Raw genomic sequence first — 22,359 nt, 5'->3', positions numbered from 1 at the left:
CCTTGCCCTTTAGATTACGGTTCTGGCAGAATTCCTCCCTGGCAAGGACAATCTAGTTGCAGATTGGAATTTCAGATTCCTACTGGACTACAGCGACAGCACACTCCACCCTTGCATCTTTCAGGAGATAATGTCTACTCGGTCCGTGTCAAGTGGACCTGTTTGCTTCCTGGCTCAATGTTCAACTGAAACAGTTCTACAGTTGGAGGCCGGATCCAATGGCCATGGTGACGGATGCCGTCCTTCAATCATGGAAGGATCAGGTGAATTATGCTTTCTCACCGTTTGCCATGATTTTGAGGGTGGCCGCTCAAGTCAGATGTCAATTGGCGACCCTGGTTCTGGTCACCCTCTGTGGAAGACACAATCTTGGTTTTCGAAACTTCTAGATTTATCTGCTGCTCTTCCCATTCTCTTTTCTGTTTTCCCTTGGCTACTCCTGGACCCAGTGGGTTAGCCGCATCCTCCGATTCTTCAGGACCAGTTAACCCTCATGGTCTGGAAGATTTCAGAAGACATGACTAGATTGCAGGGCTTTCGGTGGCAGCTGCCCAATTTATTCATCAAGCTTGGGCTCCTTCCACCCATAAATGATACTCTTCTGCATGGAAACGTTAGGTGGGTAGGTGCCTTCAATGGGAGGTGGATCCCGTTGGAATACAAATTGAAAGATGTTCTGAATTTCCTTTCGGAGTGTGTTGAATCTGGATTCTGTTACAGGTCAGTAAAACATTTGAGATCAGCAATGTCCGCTGGACATGACCCGGTTGATGGCAAGCCTGAGGGTGTCCATCCCATGGTATGTAAATTAATGAAAGGTATCAGGGTGACTCATCCTCCGAAACCTAAATACATTCAGTTATGGGATGTTACAAATGTTATGTCTTTATTGGAGTCATGGTCTGGTAATCATGACTTGACCTTGAAACAACTTTCTGCTAAATTGACTATGCTTTTATTCAGGGCCGGCTTTAGTGTGGGTGGCGCCCGGTGCAACAATCTTTATTGGCGCCCCCCAATTAACTCCTCCTTTGATTTTCTCACTACCACCTGGTAAGTGCCCCTCACCTCTCGATAGCTCCTCTCCCACATACATTTCATTTGTTTTAAAGCACTGGTAAAGCCTAGCTTTACTAATCCACTCGACTATCCACATAAAATACACATCTGTTCTTTGCAGCAGGCATAATAACGCTCCCGTTCTATTTAATGTCAAAACTGCTACAAGACAAAACTTTGCTCTTTCCCTCTAGCAAGAACATTAATCTCAAGAGTTATCTTGAATTTCGTTTTTTTTTTGCTGCCTGAAAGCTGAACGCACACAGGGGCTTTTAAACGTAAGTAATGCTAAACACAGCACCCCCATCCAGGTCAGCGCCCAGTGCGGCCGCACCAGTCGCACTGCCCTAAAGCCGGCACTGCTTTTATTCTTGATTTAATGCTTGACGAGTGTCGGATGTGCGAGCTCTGGACCTTGCAGGTAGGTTGTTTTCTCCTTGTGGTGTTTTATTTCTTATTTCGAAAGAGAACACAAACCATGTCACAGTCCATTGATTATCCTGCTTTTCCTCACAATGCTAAATTATGTGTAGTAAAATCTTTGCAGGTTTATGAAGAAAGCACTTTGGCTCATAGAAATGATCCTCTTAGTCCTTTGTTACTGGCTATTCAAAAGCCTTTTCGTCCAGTGTCAGTAGCGACATTGGCGCGTTGGGTTCCCTGGGTCATGTCGGAGGCTGGGATCGATATTTCTTTGTATGGCACTCATTCAGCTAGAGGTGCTATGGCATCTAAAGTGCTTGCTCTTAGGTCTAGAGTGGAAGATATTCTTCAGGCTGCTGACTGGTCATCAAATTCTTTGTTCAAGATATTTTACTATATGCAATGAGTAGGCATTTGAGACAATGGTTGTCTCACTCCCACCTCTGCAGTTTAATGAGTCTGGCCAGTGTTTTTCTATGGAAGTCAGCAAAAAAGGTGGCAACTGTGATGAGGCCCTGCCGCGGGCCTTGGGAACCGGCCAGCAAGGTCGCGCTGGGGCGCGGGGACGCTAAATCATGGGAGACCACACCAGTGCTCGGCTTGAAGACCGCGCCCCCGAGCGGGCGACTCCATTTATTTTACCCCGCAGGCCACGCCTGGCCCGCGGATGACGTGGAGCGGTCTGACAAATAACTAGACCGTCAGATATTACATCCCTATCCAAATCGGTCAACAAACAACCCCCAAAACTAATCACAGTTTTAAACAGTTCAAACCACAGAGGTGGTAGTACTTGCGTGCCCTCCGTCCGCCGTCTCTGGATGTTCTCAGCAGGCAAAGTCTCTCAGTCTCTGGCTAGGCCTCAGGCTATACCTTTGCGGAGAGCCCCGCAGTCACGGACTGGTGGGGAGTCCGCTCTCTGGAGCGGGACTGGCCGCCGGTGCGGTGATAGTCTTGGTGGTCCCGGGTACGGATGTAGGTGTACTCCCTGTCGGTCCTTCCATGGGTCTCACGGGGTGACTTGGGGGCACTTCCTTGAACCACGACACATTACGGGACACCTCTTCTCCTCCCCTTTGTGCTGTGACCATGGTCCCGTGATTCGCGGTGACTGTCCAGGGCCATGGTTCATAGTTCGTTTTGAATTTTCCTCTGGGACGGCGGTCCTTTAGGAGGACGGTAGCCCCTGCGCGGAGTGTCCTTTCCATGGCCCGGCGATGGCCGCTTGCTCGTTGGTTTCGGCGGGCTCTCCGGTCTTGTACGTCCTCGGCCTCCAACGGGGGTGGCGCCCATCCTTGGCAGGTCGGGAGTAGATCTCTCCGTGGACCATGAAGCATCTGGGCCCACGGGCTCCTCTGGGTGGTGCAGTATGGTGAGCTTCGGTATTCCCGTAGAAATTCGTGAAGCCGTCTTTCCGGGTCTGCTTGTTCTACACCCGCTATGCGGAATACCTTGTTTAGTGTGCGCATAAAGCGTTCTACATCTGCCGGTGATGTATTCCTCTTTGTCTTAGGAATGTGGCAAACTCAGCTCCTTGGAAAGGCGGTCCGTTGTCGCTACGGATTTCCTGTGGGAGCCCGAACATGGCGAATACTCGCTCTAGTACGGGTTCTAAGTGGGTGAATGCCGTGGACGCTACCAGTTCTACTATGGGATACTTTGAGAACGCATCCACCAGCACCAGTGTGTGCTTCCCTCCGGGGAAACTCCCAAAGTCTATGCTTACCCGTGACCACGGGACAGTGCACGCGTCTTCCGTGATCACCGGCACGGGTCTTTCCAGGCTGCCGGTCAGTTGGCACAGCGGGCATCGCCTTACATATTCTTCCACCATGCTCTCCAGCTCTGGGAACCAGACTTTCTCTCTCATCCTGGCCTTCATTTTGGTGACTCCCTGATGTCCTCCGTGGGCCAATTGTGTCGCCTTGTGTCGCAATGCTTGTGGTATCACCAGTCGGGGCCCTCTGAGCAGGATCCCGTTGTTGGTGGCGCTGAGTTCGTGCCTGATCTGCCACATTTTTGCTGTGTGCTCTCGCTCTTCCGGGCCCCAGGAGTTGGCTTGCCGCAGATAGTTTGTCCATGACCCATCTTGTACAGCTTTCAGCGTTCTGTTGTAGACTGCGTCTGTGGTGGCTGCCTCCTTGATGTCCTCCAGGGTCCTGTTCAGGGGGCAGGCCGCTGTAGACACCAAATGTACATACTGTTCGACCTCTTCCCTGTCCTCCTGGGTCTCCGACGGGTCCGGATGTCTGGACAGGACGCCTGCCGGGTTCTTGGCTCCTGGCCGGTATACTACCTCCATTTCATAGGGTTGCAGCTGAACTGCCCATCTCTCGATGCGCGGCGGTGGGTGAGGTGCCGTCCCCTTGAAGAGTGGTACGAGCGGCTGGTGGTCGGTGACCATCGTGAACGGCTGTCCTTTGAGGTACAGGTGGAAATGGTTGCACGCCCATTTGATAGCCAGCGCTTCTCGTTCAATTTGGGCATATCGGGTTTCGGTGGGTGTGAGGGACTTGCTGGCGAATGACAGGGCTGCCCATCGATCCAGTTCACGTTCCTGAGCCAGCACGGCACCGAGTCCCACGGGGCTGGCATCCACCAGGACTTCCGTCCGTTTCGTGGGATCAAAGTACGCGAGCGTGGCTTCTCCTAGGAGGGCGTCTTTTATGCCTTGGAATGCCTCTTCCTCCTTCTGTCCCCATTGCCACTTTGCGTCTGATTTCGTGAGGGCCCGGAGGGGTTCCGCTCACATGGCTAGCCCGGGGATGAATCTCCCGCAGTATGTTACCATTCCTAGGAAGCTGCGCACCTCCGTTGGTGTCGTTGGCGCGGGTGCGGCTCTGATTGATTGTGACTTCCTTGGGTCTACCTGAATGCCTTTCTGGTTGAACACATACCCAAAGAACTCCAGGGACGGTTGGAAGAACTGGCATTTGTCCCTGTGTAGGGTTGCCCCGTGTTCTTTGAGGCGTGTCAGTTGGTTGCGGAGGTGTTTGTAGTGGTCCGCGGCCGTCGCCGAGTGGATGAGAATATCATCGCTTACGTTTAGTACATTGGGTAGACCCGACAGCATTTCACGTATTGTGTTCTGGAATACTTTCGCCGCCGATGATATTCCAAAGTTGAGTCTTTTGTACCTCCGGAGTCCCAGATGGGTGCTGAATGTGGTAATGTAGCGGCTTTCCTTGGCCAGCGGGAGCTGGTGGTACCCAGCATTTAGGTCGATCTTTGAGAACCACTTTGATCCATTTACGTCTGCGATGATATCGTCCATTGTCGGTGTGATATGACGCTCCCTTTGTATGGCTTTGTTGGGTAATCTCATGTCGATACAGAGTCGTATCGCTCCTGGCTGCTTCGGCTTTTCTGCAATGACCATTGGAGACACCCAGGGTGTTGGTCCTGACACCTTCTCGATGACGCCTAGCCTTTCCAGGTTGTCTAATTCCTTTTCCACCAGCGGCCGCAGATGGAAAGGGACTCTCCTGTGTCGCAAAGCGACTGGGACGACCGTCCTGTCAATGTGTAGTTTGACCGGGTCACATTTGATTCGTCCGAGGCCTTGGAATAACTCGGGGAACTGGTTGAGCAGCTCTTCTACTTGGTGAGTCTGTATTCTCCTTGCGAAAGAGATCAAACCCAGGTCTTCTGCGGTGTAGCTGCTTATTAGAGTGTCTGCTTCTCTGTCAATGACATGGATCGTTGTCATTACTTCCAGGTCGTCTGCCTTGACGGGGACTGTGATTTTCCCTTTTAGTGGAAGAGGGGTGTCTGCCCCGTATGCATAGATTCTCGTTTTGGACGGCTTCACCGGCGGGCAGAGTCTTAGGCGTCGATAGTGCTGAAGGCCCATCACGTTCACTGTGGCGCCCGTATCGATGACAGCTTGCATTTCCGTCCCTGCCACGTGTACCACACACGTTGGTTAAGGCCTGCGGCGTAACTTGAGTTCCCGCGCGAACGAGATCAAGTACACCTCCTCTTCGTCATCGTCCGATGACTCTTCACTCGTTTCCTGGTATCTTCTCCCTTTCCTCTTCGGATCTTCCGGGGGCCTCCCCTCTGTTACCGACAGTTGCCGTACTGCCTCTGTCGGGGGCCTTCGGTTTCGGAACTCACGGCCTTTGGTGCGCCTCCGGCATACTGATGCAAAATGGTTGGGTATTCCGCAGTTGGTGGACGTTTTCCCTTGCACGGGGCAGTCTTTCGCAGAATGTGGCTCGTGCCCGCAATACCCACACCTTTGTTTTGTTCCTTCCGGTTTTGAGCTCCTAGATGAGTCTCCTCGTGGTTTTGCTCGGATGGCGTCTGCACGTTCTGTTTTGATGTTCTCGGCCCGTCCTGGGGTTTTGATGAGCGCATGGTCCATCTCATTCGCTCTGACTGCGGACAGGTCATGTGACCTGGCTAGTACTAGCATGTCCTCAAGTGCGATTTTCGGTTGGCGAGGGATGAGCCCTCGTAGCGTCTTATCTCGGCACCCCTGTATTAGTTGTGCGCGTATCTCTTTTGGCTGGTCGTCCTCTGTGCGTGTGCTAGCGAGCTCCCGCAGCCGGGCATAGAATACGTCCATCGATTCACCTTCCCTTTGCCGTGCTTGGCGCAACTTAAACCGTTCGAAATCTGGGTTTAGTTGTGGGTCAAAATGGGCGTCGAGGGCGGCTACCGCCGTGTTGTAATCGGCGTCTGCTCCCGTGTTGGGTAAATGCTTGAATAGTTTGAATATTTCGTCCCCTGCGTAGTGCAGGAGCAGGGACCTTTTTATTGCGTCGTCCGTCTCCCTGGTCGCGATGAAATAGTTGTTGAGCCGTTCTATCCAGATTTTCCATCGGGGCGACGCTGTCGCCGGGTCTTCTAGTTCGCTGAACGGGGGATAGGACTCCCGATGCTGCGTGTTGGAACGGAATGTGAGCTGGCGCTGCTGCTTGGCCAGGTGCAGCTCCTGGGCCTGGTGCGGCCCCTTGGTCGTTGTCACCCATCGTGCGTGCTGCAGGTGTCTACCTTGGCTTTGTGGGGCAGGTGGCGTGTCCCTCCCCTGCTGGCTTGCTGTTTTACGTTTCACACCTCAGTGTGTGCCGATATCCCCTTTCTCCCCTCTCCACTCTGGGGTATTGAAGGCTGTAGCAGGGCAGTGGCAGTGGGCCTCAATCAGGGGTGTGTTGTGGGCCTGTGTACCTTTCCAGCGCAGGTGCCCTGTCCTTCTTTGTTTTTTTGGATTGTCAAAGCTTGTTTTTTTCCTTCCTTTTGCTGTGCTTGGGGCCCACTTCGGAATTTTCCTGCCTTCAAACGCAACGGTTTGGGGGGCTTCTTGGCTCTTATCTGCCTTCACACGATCTAACTGGCAGCTGTACAGGGTGGGTCTTCAAGGCAGCACTCACCCTGTAGCTGGATCTGCTTCACCGCGGTGCCGCGTGGTCTCAGGCCCTCACCTAGGCATGGTGCACGTGCACGTGCGTTGGTCTCCGGCGCTCCGATCCACATGTGCAGCGGCGCTCGGCTGCTGGTGCGCACGTCGTTGTCCGCCCCACCCTCGTCGCCAGTGTGATGAGGCCCTGCCGCGGGCCTCGGGAACGGGGCAGCAAGGTCGCACTGGGGCGCGGAGACGCTAAATCATGGGAGACCACACCAGTGCTCGGCTTGAAGACCGCGCCACGGAGCGGGCGGCTCCATTTATTTTACCCCGCAGGCCACGCCTGGCCCGCGGATGACGTGGAGCGGTCTGAGAAATATCTAGACCGTCAGATATTACAGCAACCATATCTCAAAATGAAGCCCTAGTGTACTTTTCATTTTTGTTGTATTTGTGGGTTGTGCACATTTCTTTGTGATAATGTTGCTGGTGCCATCCACATTATGGCATATGAGTGCTGGTCACGGTAAGAAGTAGACTGACATCACAGTCGGTGACAAGGTTGGCAGGGTAAGTGGAGATGGGTAAGTGGAGATTGTCATGAAGGAAATAAGGCATGCTATCAGAAGAAGCTGATGGAGAAGGCGTGGCTAGTAGGGGGAGGAGAAAAGGGCGGTAGGTGAAGATGTAAATTAGCGAGAGAAAGATAACTCCATTACAGAAGGAAGAGCCAGAGGAGGAGACTGGGTTGGCAGTAGGACGAGAAGTGGTTGTTAGGGGCGTAGAAGAGGATGGCAGGAGGCTGGCTCTGATTATCAGGGGGCGGAATGGGGGAATCCGACCGCCGGCGGAGGTGGCGGAGGGAAGGAGGTTCCTACACCCCACTGCATGCCAAGTTGTGTGAGCGTGGGGCTTTAGGACCCAGCGGGCGCCGGGGAGGTCCTGTTGACAGCAGGCCCGCCTCCGTCTCCAGCGCTGAGCCCCACAGAGCGCCGAATGCTGCCGGCCCGAGCTCTTCCCTTGTCACTGTGCTTCCCCCGTACAGCCCGCAGCCGCGCGCGGCATGGCCTTCATGGACAAGCCTCCGGCCGGGAAGGTGCTGCTGGATGACACGGTGCCGCTGACAGCGGTGATCGAGGCCAGCCAGAGCCTGCATTCCCATACGGTAAGGGATCGGCGGGTCGGTGCCAAGGGGGCTGCCGAAGGGAGACAGACCGAGCTCCGAGGCGGGCAGTCGGGGCTGGGAGAGCGGTGCGGTCCCCCGGCCAGCGGGCCGAAGCCTTCTGAGGAGCGAGTGTAGGTTGCCTTGGGAGCAGGGGACGCCAGTGGATAAGGTCCTGGAAACTCTCAGGCCTCCTCTGTGTCTGCTTATTCCCTTCCTACGTTTTCTCCACCTTTGCCCCACACGTATCCCTCTGTTTTTATTTACATTTCTTATGCTCCACTCTCGGTATTTGTAGTGTCGGACAACAGTAATGTGCTGGACGTGTCTTTACTTTTTTTATTTTTAACCTGGCTCCATTACGTTGCCCGAACATCTTTATATCTATCGGTCAGTATCTTCTAATCTGTATTCGTGTTTTCATCTGTTTTTCCATTTTTCTCTTCCCATTTATGTTGTCTCGATCTTTCGCTCTTTGTCTGTTCTTCTCTACATTTGCTATTTTCCTTGCTCCTCGGTATTTCCTCGTGTCTCGTTTTATCGGTTTAGTGCTCCCACCTCCTCCCATCCTTGGCGGTTCATCCGTGTTTTTAGCGATAATGTCTTTTCTCTCTGACGTTTCCCTAAGACGCTCTTTATGTTTGTGTCTTGTATTTGTCTTCCCTAAATATCCATTTCTCCCACTGTCCTTTCCTTCACCAGTGAGGCGTTCTACCTGCTTTCATATTTTAATTTCATGCTCTGGCGACTGTCGCCAGTAACGGCATATGTGAATGAACATGATTGATAGATTATCAACAGTGTGCTAAGAGTCCGAGCCATGGAAGTCCTAGCCTTCCTCTGAACCTGAGCAAGCAGTATACAGCTAAGGCTTTCTGTGGTGTAAGCTCAGTGCTGTAGGACACATTTTGCTTCATTTTGCCATGTGTATTATGCTGAGTTTATTCCCGCCACTGTTTCTGGTCTGTTGCCCATTTATAAATTTCCCTACTCTGGTATTCCCTAAATTGAAGGTTTTAACTATTGTGTTTTTACTGTTCGACGTTAGGTGATCTGCATGCACTAATGTGAAGTTCAGGGTACATTTTGTAAAATTCCTTTCCCTTTCTTCTCACTATAATTTGAATGTGTTTGCAGTTCTGTATATGCTCCTTTTAATGCATTGTACCCTGTGTGCAAATGTCAGTTATACTCAATAACTGATTACAATCTCATTAAAAGCAAGTGGTAAGGGCATCTAAAAGCTTATCAATCTCACTTCACCCACCAGACACTACTCTACACTTTCTCAAGAGTCCAATTTAATATTCGCAATATACATAGTACTTTTACAGTAGAAAAATCTATATTACAATCCAGCTGACACGTTTCACTAAATTACTTCGCTTTTTCAAGACAAGCTATCATTTCAAGTTGTTGCAACTTAGATTAAAAATGTCGTGAGTACCTGTGTTTTTTTTTTTGCCTGCCTTCTAAAATGTTAACCAAATGAATTTTTGCAAGACTTGGAAAGCCAATGACAGGTCTCAAATTCCTTCAGTTATTAGATCATCATTATCAGTTTTGTCTTGTTCGAATTGGTAGTTTAAGGAGAACACCCTAGATAATGTTCACTAGTCTGTTTTTCGCCTCTCCTCTTCTGCAGCCGTAAGGCATACTAAGCACTGGGTAGACTACTACACAACCCCTTACTTTTTTTTTTACTTCGCTGATGTGAGGTCCACATCTGCTGGTTTACAGCTGGTAATGATTATAATTAATTTGCTTTCCATTATAACTGTACTTGTTATTTTTTTTTAATGTAAAACTCCCAGACTCCTATTGGGCTGGTTTGCGCTTTATAAAACCGTATATAATTACAATTGTAGCATTTGTGTCTTTGCTTTGCGCCAAATCAACAGAAATGTGTTAGAGTATAAATGTTGTACGTTCTATTTCACCTCTTCATCTGGAGAAGCACAGTCTGACTCCTTAAATGTATAGAGTGTAATTGGATATGCCTGCATTCAGTATTTACAAATTAGATCTGCTGGTTGTTTAAATTTGTATTATGTGGCTGAAGCGCTCCTCTGATAGTAGATTCAGCAGGACAGAGGCTCTCTATTACTTCAAGGACCACAGGAACCGTTAAGCTGGACATTTTTGTCTCAACTCAACAGGTCCCTTATCAATTCCCCAAGACTAGATCTTGACTACTAAATAAGAATTAGGGCCAAATAAAGCCAATATCCATAACCAATGCATCTCCATCCATGTCTTGGAAAAAACCCAGGCCTGTATGCCATTAGGGGCGAGAATCGTATTGGGTGTACCTCCATAAAACCCATAAAAAAACAGACCCATAACCGCCAAAATGTTTAAATCCTGTAGTTATGGTAGACTAGTGCAGTTCAAAATCTCTATTCAGGTACACAAAGTACCCATAAAAGCACAGACATTTACAATAAAAACTAACAATAACATAGTAATATGCAGTGTATAAAAACAATCTTTTAAAAAGGATCTTAGTCTTCAGTGCAATTCAACTGTTTGCAGCATAATCAAATAATCCAGGTTAACCTGTATTCATAAACTAAGGGCTCGCACTGCAGATCTAAAAAAAAAAGTGCCTACGTGAACAGTTACCTCTTCATCAGAAAGTTGATATAACATATTAAAAGCTACCTTAAAATCATTAATATTGCGTCTCTTTATAAGGGTAAGTAAGAACTGCTTAGTGTACATTGAATAAAAGCCACACAAAAAATAGGAAATTCAGCGTGGTTTGCCCTTATCTCCATTACAGGGGCAAGGTTTTAGATTAAGATTTCTTTGAAAACCCAGAGGGAAGCACAGTAGGTATATGATTGTGTCTGCCCTATATCGGAACAATAAACTGTGCCCTCGGCGACCTGTTGGCCCAGTCACAAGATATCTCTTTGGACAATCTGTTGTCCTCTTCATACAGGCTACCACAGTCGACTTCCTCGTCTCCGCATTCATTCTTTCAGTGTGAGCGAAATCATACGAAGCTTGCTGAAGTTGTTTTTTGCTAATACTAATGGAGTGCTCATGGTCTGTGAATACATGCTGATAGCCAATCTTGTGAAGACTTGCCTCCAGTTCTGCTAACCAGGGGATCGGCAAGACCTTTGCACAACTGGACCAGTTTTTAATAATATCTCCCGTAAGACTCTACTTATTTTTCCACACTGCTGACCATAGTAAGAGGGGTCTGGCGTTAATAAAATCTTCTATATATGAAAGTCCCAGTTCAGTATGGCAAATAAAATGGGATGATGAAATGGGGACCGCTAAGACTTTTCTTCAGAACCTATTTTCTTTGTTCTGGATGGAATCACATTTAGAAATTCCCCAGATCTCTGCGCCATATGTCGCTATCAGGACACACTGCATCCTGTGAATTTGCAGCAGGGGTATGAGAGCTCCCTCTCCCCTAAATTGGGGCTAGACTAAGAAGAATGCCAACAGTCTTAATCATTTTAGATCTGCAGTGGGTAGTGTGCACTGACCGTAAAACTGTAGCATCGAAAGTAAGCCCTAAATAAGGAAAAGTGCTAGTGCATTTTAATTTGTTCTCCCCAATGTTATGAGCAGACAACTGATTTTCTGGGGCCGCAGGACATGATATAATATTTAGCATAATTTGTATGCATGTCTAAGTCACCCTAAAGTCCACAAATTCATGTAGTAGGATGCGCAAGGCTCTTGGAGTGCACGCCATCAACACCGCATCATCAAGAGGGAAGGAAGGGGATAGCCTTTGGAGCGTCAGCAGTAATAGGAGTTAGGCTGGGGTACAGATTATTAATATATAAAATAAATGAAAGCGGGGCTAAAACACACCTGTCTTACTCCTCGAAAGACTCCTATATCATTAGAGACCTCCCCGTGAATGTTGAGTCTGACTCGTGCCTTCATATTCTTCTGCAAGTATGCTAAAAACTGCACCAGTGCTTCATCCATTCCACATAAAAGAAGGTTTGACCACAACTTTGAACCATATACAGAATCAAATGCTGTGGTCAAATCCATAAAAGCCAAATATATAGGGCATTGTCTGGCTACAGTATACTTCCCTATAATCAGGGTCCAATTTAAACACTGATCGATGGTCCTGACCCAACTTCGGTATCCATATTGGCAAGGGTAAAGAATGTGCTTCTCCTCTGTCCAATCCTTAATCCTGTTGTTCAGAAGCCTTCCTAATATTTCTAATGTTGAGGCTATTAAGGAAATGGGCCTGTAACAACTCGGCTGCATGCCGTCACCTTTTTTGAAGATGGGCACTATAATAGAGGTTGACCATGAGCTCGGCAGTGGAGGGAGGACAAGATTGTTAAAATGTTCATTAATAACGGTGCCCAGAAATCAGGGTTATGCTTAGTAGGGTCGATTGGAACCCCATCGGGCCAGAGGCTTTGCCACCCGTACACTGTTCTATTGCTTCCTTTACTTTGCTCAACAAAACCTGAACTCCTATACAGCTTGGGACCATAATGATCTTGGCCTCCTCTGGGATGGCTGCATAAATATTTTTAAAATGCTTCTCGCATGATTCACCAGTGATTTGACAAGTAATCGGGATCAGTGTCTGGTTCATGTGCCTCATATCAGATACAGCAGACCAAAAAAGTCTGCTGTTCTTTGTATTATCCACCGACACCTGTGAAACCACTGTTTGGTTAGAACTTCCCTGTTTCTCCTAGTGGTGACTACTTTATATTCCTTATGTAGAGATGGAACTTCCAGTGGATCCCTAGGTTTTACCATAAGGGCCCTACGTAACTGTTGGTTAACCATAGAACCTTCTTTGTCAAACCACCTGGGCTTATTATAGGTTGGGCACAGTAAGATCCCCCTTATATTAAGACAAACACACTAAAGGCACCAGTTACTTGGTGTTCGGTATCTACCTCAATTAAGCAAGTCTCGATCAGTTTTGGGTTCTCCTTTGATCACTTTGTAAAAATGTTGGGCAGGTTCTTCGACTCTCCTTACCAATCTTAAATTGTCAGTGGTCAGTTGGAGGATTCTAGCTGTGCAATAAATCCTGTAATTAGGCTTGGGGGTAGTTAGAATACTACCTCGATAGGGTTGTGGTCGCCATAGTGCGATGAGGGCACTTTCCCATGCAGCAATGACTCCCTCCAAACTAGATGATATAAAAATATAATCTATTGTAATGCAGCAGCGTCTATCTGTAAAGGTGGGGATGGAAAAGTCATTTCTACCTACTATATCCATTACATTGTTTGCCGTGCGCAACCAGGTACTCCATCAACCCAGACCCTCTAGTGTCAGTGCTATTAAAAAACATTCTGGGTTGTCTAGGACGTCGATACAGTGGGTGCTCAGGGAAGCCTGTATAATGTCCTCTGACATATATAGCCTTACTTAATCAATCCTGCATTGTGTCCTCTGACACAGATAACCATCTCATCGTGTCTTCCATTATAGTCATCCAGTAGATTTTAAAATAGCAACTCTTTATTATATTTAAATTCCTAGAGTTCGAGGGAGTGGGTATGTAGCCTTGTAATTAATAATTTGTGGAGTATAGTTCATCTACACTGGTTTTGTTTTCATTAGCTTCTTAGTAAGTAACAATGGCAAACTCTTTCTAAAAAGCACTTTCATCGGAGATATTTTGCCGCCACTAAATCTCCATTTGTAAACTGAGCTCTTGAAAAAATCTCTAATGTAATGGTGAGAGATGGTTTTTCCTCCCTTGCCTATATTGAGTTTGCTGTCTGATTTGAAAGAACCAAATGGCCATTCATTGCCGTTGTGTAATTATGGAGTACAGCAATAGGAATGGTTAACTAAAAGATCTGGTCGAAGTGTATGTTTTTCAGGTTGGAGTGGCGGGGGAGGAGAGGTGGCAAGGAGGATAAATGTGGGGGTGAAAAAAATGTGCTTTTTAAGCACATAACTTATTTGCCTGACCTCTTCTTGCTTTGTTACGCCCCACCATGGGTCTTGTTTTCCCCCACTTTTTAGTTAATTTTATATTGTATTTATAAAGCATGTGTTCTACTAAGTCTGCATTTTGCAGTCAATGCTGCAAGATCTTATTCAGTGAGCCCCAAGAATATGAAACTAAAACACACATTTTTAAGATTTGTTGCACCTTTTATCTGAACTATACCTCTTTTGTGAGTAAAGTTGGCCCGCCGATATTACCCATCGCGCTTGATCCCCAAGCTTCCCACTGTGGTTGGTTACTATACATTTGATAGAAGTTGTGTGCTAATCTTTGTAAAAGGATGATTTGCATAGCCATATGTGATGAAGGGCTATGCATATAGCATTATCACCAAGCAAATTATAAAGCAACCTTGTACCCTCTGGGGAATAGTGGTACAATGCACACAAAAAAGGGATTTCCAAGGGCAGTGTTTCTGCACATGGTTGATCTACTCAGTTCCGGAAATTACTCATATAGCCACAGTAAGAAATGCATTTAATGTTATTGTTCATTCAAAATCATATAACATGACTGGACCTGGAGATCATTGACAGTTAATTGAATTCGGTATTTGAATACAATTTAGCCATGTAAACTATTTTTAGAATGAATCAATAAGAGTCAGTGATGTGAAAGATAACATTAAAATTCTACCCTATTTAAGTGAAGTAATCTGTTCCTAAGCAAGTTCCACAGTTATTTTGGCTTTGGGTAAGAACAAAAACAAATTTATTTTTCAAGTTCTGGATGTGTGAGTTTATCTAACAGTAAAGTTCCAATCTGTAATAGCAGCGTTTTGGTCTGTAAACATCAAATGGCAGACCAACATCAGTAAAGAATCATTCACAGTGGCCCCAAGACTACTCATCAATATTTGGAGCTGTTCCCCTCATGAGATAGTGGGTGAATCCCACCAGGCACAAACAATCTGACTAGAGTCACCTATTTGGAGCAATTGATGGTCCTTAAGTAAATAACAGAAAACGTAGAACTGAACACTGTATGGAACCAAAAATAGACCTTCAAGATGTGGGGCCAGGAAGTCAATGGGGGTGCCAAAAATATAAAAACAAGTGCACGCAACACTAACTTTGTTAAATCGACCGGGGTTGAGAAAATTGAGATATTTGGTTCAGTTCATTGAAGGTGAAAAAGGCAAAGGTAAACTGCTACACTTTATTAGCCAGATAAGAATAAATGAAAAATATTTACTGAACAGAATGATGACCCCTGGGTGTTCCTGGTGGTATTTAGTAAGAATTGGCCCAGAGGAATCAATGTCTTTACTTGAGTTGCAATTGAGTGTTTTGTGCTCTTGAGGATAATGTACATATTAATTATTAAATGAAGCACGGTTAGTTTACCATATGTGTGTTTATGTCTGTAAGGCCGTTCCCGCACTCTGCACTGCCGAAGTACAGTGTACATATTCACTACTTCTTAATGTTTGATCTCAAGAATAATCTTTGAGTCTACTTATTGACAGTACATTTGAATATGTTGTAGTATCCTGCCATTGACAGTGGTTTGTAATGATAAATTAAATCTTAGTGTAATGCTTTTAAGATTATTTCCACAATTGAATGTTTTAAGGACACTTAACAGTAAGCTTTATGCAGACGTTACAAGATTGTTGGATCTAAGTACTTAGAAGAAGCAATGCTTTCACAGCATTCAACACCCGATTACATTTTAGAAGTTGTATTAGTTGTAATTCCACTCAGAAGTGGAGGGCTGCTTGCAGACTTTTTTAAGTTCCAGCCAAACAGTGTTTGAGAGATAATTGCTTGAGGACAAATGGCAAATTGTGTAAGAGTCCTCAGATGTCTCTCCACTGTGATTTGTCCATGAACGTTTGTGTGGAGAATTGTGAGGTGGATGAGATGATGCATTCTGCCTGTCCTTGTGAATGGCAACTCACTGAAATCTCTTCTTTGTCCTTCTTATAAGTACATTTAGGAAACGTCATAAACCAGGCATTACTTCAACCTGTAATTGCAGAACTGCATGCCAGAAGTTGCAATTAATACCTTGTGTGGAATTCTGAAATTGGCACAACCAGAAGAAAGCCTAGCTCGCCGGTACTAATTACTGTAGTATGTTTGTTCCTTTGTTTGTTGCTTTGTTTGTTTGCTTCTTTCTTTCTTTGTACTTGCAGGATGAGATAAGGTGATTGATGCTAAATTACTGTCTTGCCCATATGCTGCCAGGTGTTAACAGACACTAACTGCCCTTCCCCCAGGCACCTTTTGCCTCAAGCCCATTATTGTGTGGTGGATAATTAAATGCAAATAACAGGCTTCAAGAGGACGTTACCAAAATTAACACCCTGTTCAGAGAGCAATGAGGCTTAATTAGCATCTGGCTTTGTGGTAGAAAATGTGTATATATTTCATGGGCCTTTCTAAGATGTGAATGGCATCCATGTTTTGATTAACCTGCACTTTACATTGAAGGTCGCCAGTAGGTAGTTATAGTTAGGACCTATTTTCCATAGGAAATTCGCAACATTCTATTCCCAATAACTTTGGTGCCGATTGACGAATCTTCGCGAAATGTTCGAAACTTTTGTCCAGCTCCGGTCCGCTCCTATCCTGAAAGTCTCAGGATGATTTGTGTAGCAGGGGCCGAGAAAAAAGGGGGGTCCCAAAACGTGTTTTCCCCATGCAATTTCCCATAAGACCTTTAGCCGCAGCTACAGCCCGAAGTGCTGAACGGAATTACACCAAATTTGGCAAAGATGTAGTCCTCAGTTCAGACTCGTGCCTTTTGCTTAAATGGTGTCAATCTGTTCAGTAGTTCCTGAGAAAATCAAAATCACATATATATCTGGGCGGAGCCTAACCACACATCTCATCGTGAGATCTGATTGGCTGTCAGCACTTCATCCAAGAAGTGTTGGCAGCCATCTTGGGACCAATATACATGATAGCACCTCATTAAAAAGCATTGCAGTTAATAGAAGGTTTTAAGACTTTAGTTACATTATAAATCATTTGTTGATGGTATCATACTCATTTTAGGAATTCTGGTGTGTTCTAAGGTGATTTTACCATGTGAAAAAGCCTTCTGCTGGGATATCATGAATCATGTTTGAGAGAAAAATATGTTCTCATGCTTCTTCCACAGAGGTTTGAAGGTGATCTATAAGCTAACCTGAGAGCATATTTTCTGTAAATTCACATTATCTTTCTCAGTCATGTGAGAATGAAGTCTGACATTCTCAGTAAAACGTACATCCAACAAGGGCAGAGACTCTCAGTTGATTCCTTTGTGTTCTACTGCAGCTTCCCAGAGTGTTCTAAAGAACAACTAGAGCGCTAACAGTCCTACTTATGACAAAAGTATGGCACACCTGAAGCCATCTTGATTGGAATAAAGTGGTAACACTTAAAACATTTAATTTGCAAAGGAACAATATGAGGGGGTTCATTTTGCCATAGAAATTATGATTAGTGCTGCAGAAAGAAAAATTTGGGCATATTTTGAGTTCTCAAATCCTCTTCTATTTCATACAAAAATTAATTCTGACATGCAGACTGAAACATGCACTTTGAATACCAGCAGCAGACTTACCTGGTGACCAGTGATGTCATTTGAGCTGTCATCAGTGATGTCACTGACCATGTCATGAATGATGCAATATGTGACATCATCAGCAGTGCATTGCGGGCGCGCGAGTTATAGTTAGCAGAACTAACTATAACGGAGGAATTTCTATGGTTTTGTATGAGTGAAATGGCCAGCTAAATATAACACCCCTGAAACCTATGTTTTTTTCTGTGAATATATATATGACTGTGTTCAATAACATGGATGAGGAAGCCTGATTTTGGCACCACCTTTCTCCTTGTTTTATAAACATCTTTTTATTGATTTCTGAAAGAAACAGGAGCAGGTACATGACATTCTTGGCAATCAAAAAGCAGTTGCAAGTAGTGCACAACGCAAACGATGATAAAGCAGTCTGCGTTACTTTTGATAGTGACAGAATTGACCTTTCAAGGTACTATATTATGAAAGGGGTCCCTTCAGGCTCCCCACAAATTATTTTTTTGGCATAGCTCTAGCCTGGTATATTGCCTCTTCAAGCTGGGAGCAGCAGGCCAAGCACTCAACCACTCTGACACGCTTTCCCCTTATTAGGTCGAGACTATTAGAGAACTCATGCATGGTCTGTTGCAAGGCATATTTTGGGTTACCAAGAATATAGAGAGGCTCTTAGCCCACTCATTGTGTTCTATTGGTTGGCTTTCGTTGTCATTCTCATTTGTCTGCTTTTTATTTGTGTCCCAGCTTGGCTAAATATTGTTAGTCCTTTCCCCAAAGCATTGTCTCTGTACAATCTCTTTGATTTGGCTGGCACCGCTGCTTCCACTACTTGCTTTTCAAACACTGCTTTTTGTGTTTTGTTTGAAGCACTCTGTTAGAGTCCATGTGTCTTCGATCCTTCTCCCACGTGTGCATCTCCCCCTGCGCTTTGTGTTGTTCTCTGTTGTCCGACTGCTTCTCCCCACCCCAGTGCTTAATTTGTAAACCACTAAGTGCCGGGCTCTCGACGGGAGGCCACTTAAGCTTGCACCACACATTCCCTCTGTCAGCTGGCAATGACAGTACAAATATAGCTACTAACCATCAGACGCATCTGCTGTTGTGCTAATACCGAAATTAGCTAGACAGTGCCACCAATTGGCAAACTGTCATAAGCCCTGGGGCTGGCAATTAGGTGCTGAGCACCGGAAACCACCGGCTCAAATTAAGCACTGCCCCACCCCCTTCCTCTTGTGATTTCTCATGTGCTTATCCTACCCGTGCCGTCCGTGTTGCCTTCCCCCATCCCTTGTGTTGCTTTAAATAATGCCCTCCTCCGTTGCATTCACGTACCCCTCCAGCCCCACCTCCTGTTTCGTTTGTGTCCACTCCCGTGTTCCTTTGGCGATAACCCCCATCCAATCCTGTTATTTTTATTTTTTGTAATCTTCTGCCATGCTGCACAGCAGCATCCTGGGTGCTGTGCAGCATAGCTATAAAAACATTGGCAAAGCCAGGAGGTCGCAAAGGTGACACCTATTTGTTTTGTCAAAGCTTGTTTTGTAGTAGAGCTCATGTTGTATATTTTTTATCATGTATACGATAATGCACTCTTATTCTGTTAAAAATATTATTAAAAATCGTCTAGCATTGGCATTCCTCATAGTGTTTTCCACGTAAGAGACGCATTTTAGTTTTGTTTCCATATTGTACCATAAAATAGTATCATTGTTTGGGTCACTGACCCCCAGATCAGGGTCCACTGTACCCTTACTTATCCGATTATTTCACTATAACCGAAAGTGCCTCCATCATGCCAGCACCCCTCCATAGTAGGCATACTTTCCCACCTGAAAAGTACTTTTCCGTTCATAAATATTTATCGGCTAGCTAATTAAATATAAACCCGGTAGTGGGCCTTTCTCTGGCATAATTTATACGCAAGGGAAACATTATGTTTTTTTCTTTCATTTGTATTTTTAAAGAGACAAAACAATATTGGTGATTTAATTCCTGCTCTTTCTTGTTATGAAACCATACAGCTCCTATCACAATGAATCATTTGCCTTTTGCAGAAAATGTTCATAGGTTGCCCTAGAGTTGGAATGATGCATGGTACTTCTATTTTGGTGCTATTAAAGTAGGCCAGGGCCTCCTTTCCAGCAGTAAGATATGAGTCATTTCCCCTTCTCTCAATACAGTTCAGCAGGTGCTATGTGCGGGTTTATAAATCACTTGTGGGGTTTGATTCAGCTTCCGGCATCCGAGACTCATTGTGCAAAGAGAGCTACATTCAGCAATCATGTCTGCAATTTTGTTCAAGTGGCATGAGCTTTCTCCTTTTGTGCAGTCTCTGCATCGATGCAAGTTATGTCTCTTATGTTTTGCCCACTGGGCAGGTCTCATGAGTAATACTTTTTTTTTGTATAGCGCTTCGTACCACACAACTGCTAATTTATTTTCCCCAAATGTTATTTATATGTTGTAATACGATATCCTCTACATACAGGTTTTTATAGATGTATAGATATGAGGCTATATTTAATAGCCATATTCAACAGGGCTGAAAAGTTGCTCTAATGTAGATTCACAAAATATTCATAGTATGTTAATATTTCTTCATATTTTAAGGAGGCATCACAATTAAACTGCCGGCGGCACTGCGAGCGAGCACTGATGCGACAACTTTAAAGAAACCGCTGAAAACATGGCTTTTTAAGAGTTAAGTTGTCTATTGGGTGCAGTCCTGTGTGAAGCTTCAGCGCCGGGACACTCCTGAGGGAGTAGCTGTGCGCTTTATAAGCTCCGATCATTCATTCATTCATTCATTCATTCATTCATTCATTTCATAAAAAGCCAGTGCTTGCAATTTCAGGGTTCCTTGATTGCACCAGTTTTTGTTGTGTATATATAAAACATATGACCAGTTCCTATCCATGAGTTTCATCTAGCTAGTGCCATTGGTACTCATGGTGATAGATTGCGTTGCACTCTAGCTAGTGCCATTGTTAGACCTGGTGATACATCGCGTTGCACTCCAGCTAGTGCCTTTGTCAGTCATGGATGGTATATCGGGCTGCAATAAGCCAGATCTTTTATCTAGCCTTTAATGATGTCATTGCCCCCATCCAATGTCACCTCAGTGCTTAGCCAGCAATAATGCGAGCACCATATGTTTTCCATTTAGGGGCTGGAAGCTCCTTCACATAGCCCAGTAGGGCCAGCAGTGTGGATAGAGTAAAGTGTACAAAGCCAGCTTCTTGATATTGACATCTGAGACATTTCAGGTCTACTTCTAGGCTGAAGGATTTTAGTTTCTTTGGATGTGTCACGCAGGATCAGAAAAAAAGGGGCAGGGCTAGAATGTTTGTGGTTGGGTGTCTGGAATGCAGGGTGACCAGATTTTGAGAACCAAAAACCGTGGCAGGCTAGAAATTAAAGTAGGACTAAAGCATTTAGTCTTAGTTTTATATCTGGCCTGTCACAGTTTTTGCTTAGCCTTGTAAATGTGTGTGTGTGTGTGTGTGTGTGTGTGTATATTTATGTATATATCTATATTACTTCCAAAATGCTGCTGGATTCTGTTGCGCACCAGATCGAAGGGCGCATCGACAATGAGCGGAGTCCGCAATCTCCACGTAAACTCCTTTTGCCCTTTCCCCTGTATGTAAAGGAGTTGACGCTTCATGAAGAAACTGCAGTCCTACGGATATTAGGTCAGCTCCAGACTTATTTGTGTGCTACCGAAATTACCACTAGATGCATTTTGGCTGTCCTGCAGCCTTGCTTACTGATAGTGAGGCGCCATTAAGCATGTGTATTTACTAAAAAGTGGCATGCGACCTCATAATGGACCAGAAGAAAAGACTTTCGCAAAGACTGCCAAAACCTTGCAGATTACTGTATTGATCATAATAAATTTAAGTATGTTCCGCATTTCAAACATGCCTGACTGTGAAAAGAGCAAACACAAAATGACATAATACTCTGTACTATTTTCAGGTATCGCGCCTGCGTTGCAGTGCGTAGCACTGCTCGCGCAGTGAGAGACCTCTTGTAGGGGGTCTGAAAATGTACCTAGGAATTGCACACGCTCGTGCGTGTGCTTTTCCTTTTGTGACATGCTATTGGCCTTTGCGTGCATGTTTTTTTACTAAGAGAGCATGCAATAGGCCAAAGGCGGGAGCATTGCTCCGCCCATGGCCTGTTGGTGTTTATTACACGCACCAAAGGCCATGTTGTTTCAATTGTCGTGCCCAGACACGGGCGCGATAATTGAAACCACATGTTTTGCTGTGGCGCGCGTGCGCACCACTCGCGGGCGTGGTGTTTTTTTTTTTTTTTTTTTACAATAGTGTTCGCTTTTCCGATCGCTTTCACTGCTGCTTGTTCTTAACATGGTGATGACTGCAGTACACCATTGTATTCAGTAAGTGAAAGATATAAATTGCTATTCATCCTAGAAATATGGTCGATTGATTATGGGGTTGCTTGCCTCTGTAAAATAGCATAACGTGTTCTGATATCCAGACCACATGTGAATAAGATGAGAAAACGTCATCGCCTTACCTCTGTAAGGGCATGCTGCGTCTGTCTTTCCACTGAAGCTGAAGAGCGCAGATAGATGTCACAGCGCCTGCATGCCTCCGTGCACAAGAGAAAACGCAGACCAGAAATCTGGCACCGACCTAAATGGCTCTGCTTGTATCTCCGACGAAAATCTCAACCCACCCCTCATCCTGCCTCGTCTTTTCCACCTCTATTCCACGCTCCTCCGGCACTTTGCTAGTGCTTTCCCCGGGCTCCTCGCAGCCCACCCAGTGCCCAGACCGCTCGAGCTGGCTGCAGAACCAAGCACAAACA

At 45.7% G+C, this 22,359-nt stretch overlaps 1 protein-coding gene across 4 annotated transcripts in view; it reads left to right on the top strand.

Moving 5' to 3' along the window:
• The first annotated feature begins 7,718 nt into the window (after positions 1-7,718).
• The window catches only part of PXK (PX domain containing serine/threonine kinase like), a 283,519-nt gene continuing 268,878 nt past the window's right edge, over positions 7,719-22,359 (top strand). The window contains exon 1 of one of the 4 annotated variants that reach the window (XM_085624745.1): positions 7,719-7,997. In XM_085624745.1, coding sequence (XP_085480871.1) covers positions 7,896-7,997 — 102 coding nt within the window. In that variant the 5' untranslated portion in view covers positions 7,719-7,895. The remainder of the gene's footprint in view (positions 7,998-22,359) is intronic. The other 3 variants (XM_085624748.1, XM_085624746.1, XM_085624747.1) reach the window with 3 other exon arrangements.

Source organism: Triturus cristatus, chromosome 9 (assembly GCF_964204655.1).
Source record: "Triturus cristatus chromosome 9, aTriCri1.1, whole genome shotgun sequence".
NCBI classification, from domain to species: Eukaryota; Metazoa; Chordata; class Amphibia; order Caudata; family Salamandridae; genus Triturus; species Triturus cristatus.
Note: the sequence above shows the minus strand (reverse complement) of the source record. Positions and strands in the feature narration are given on the sequence as shown.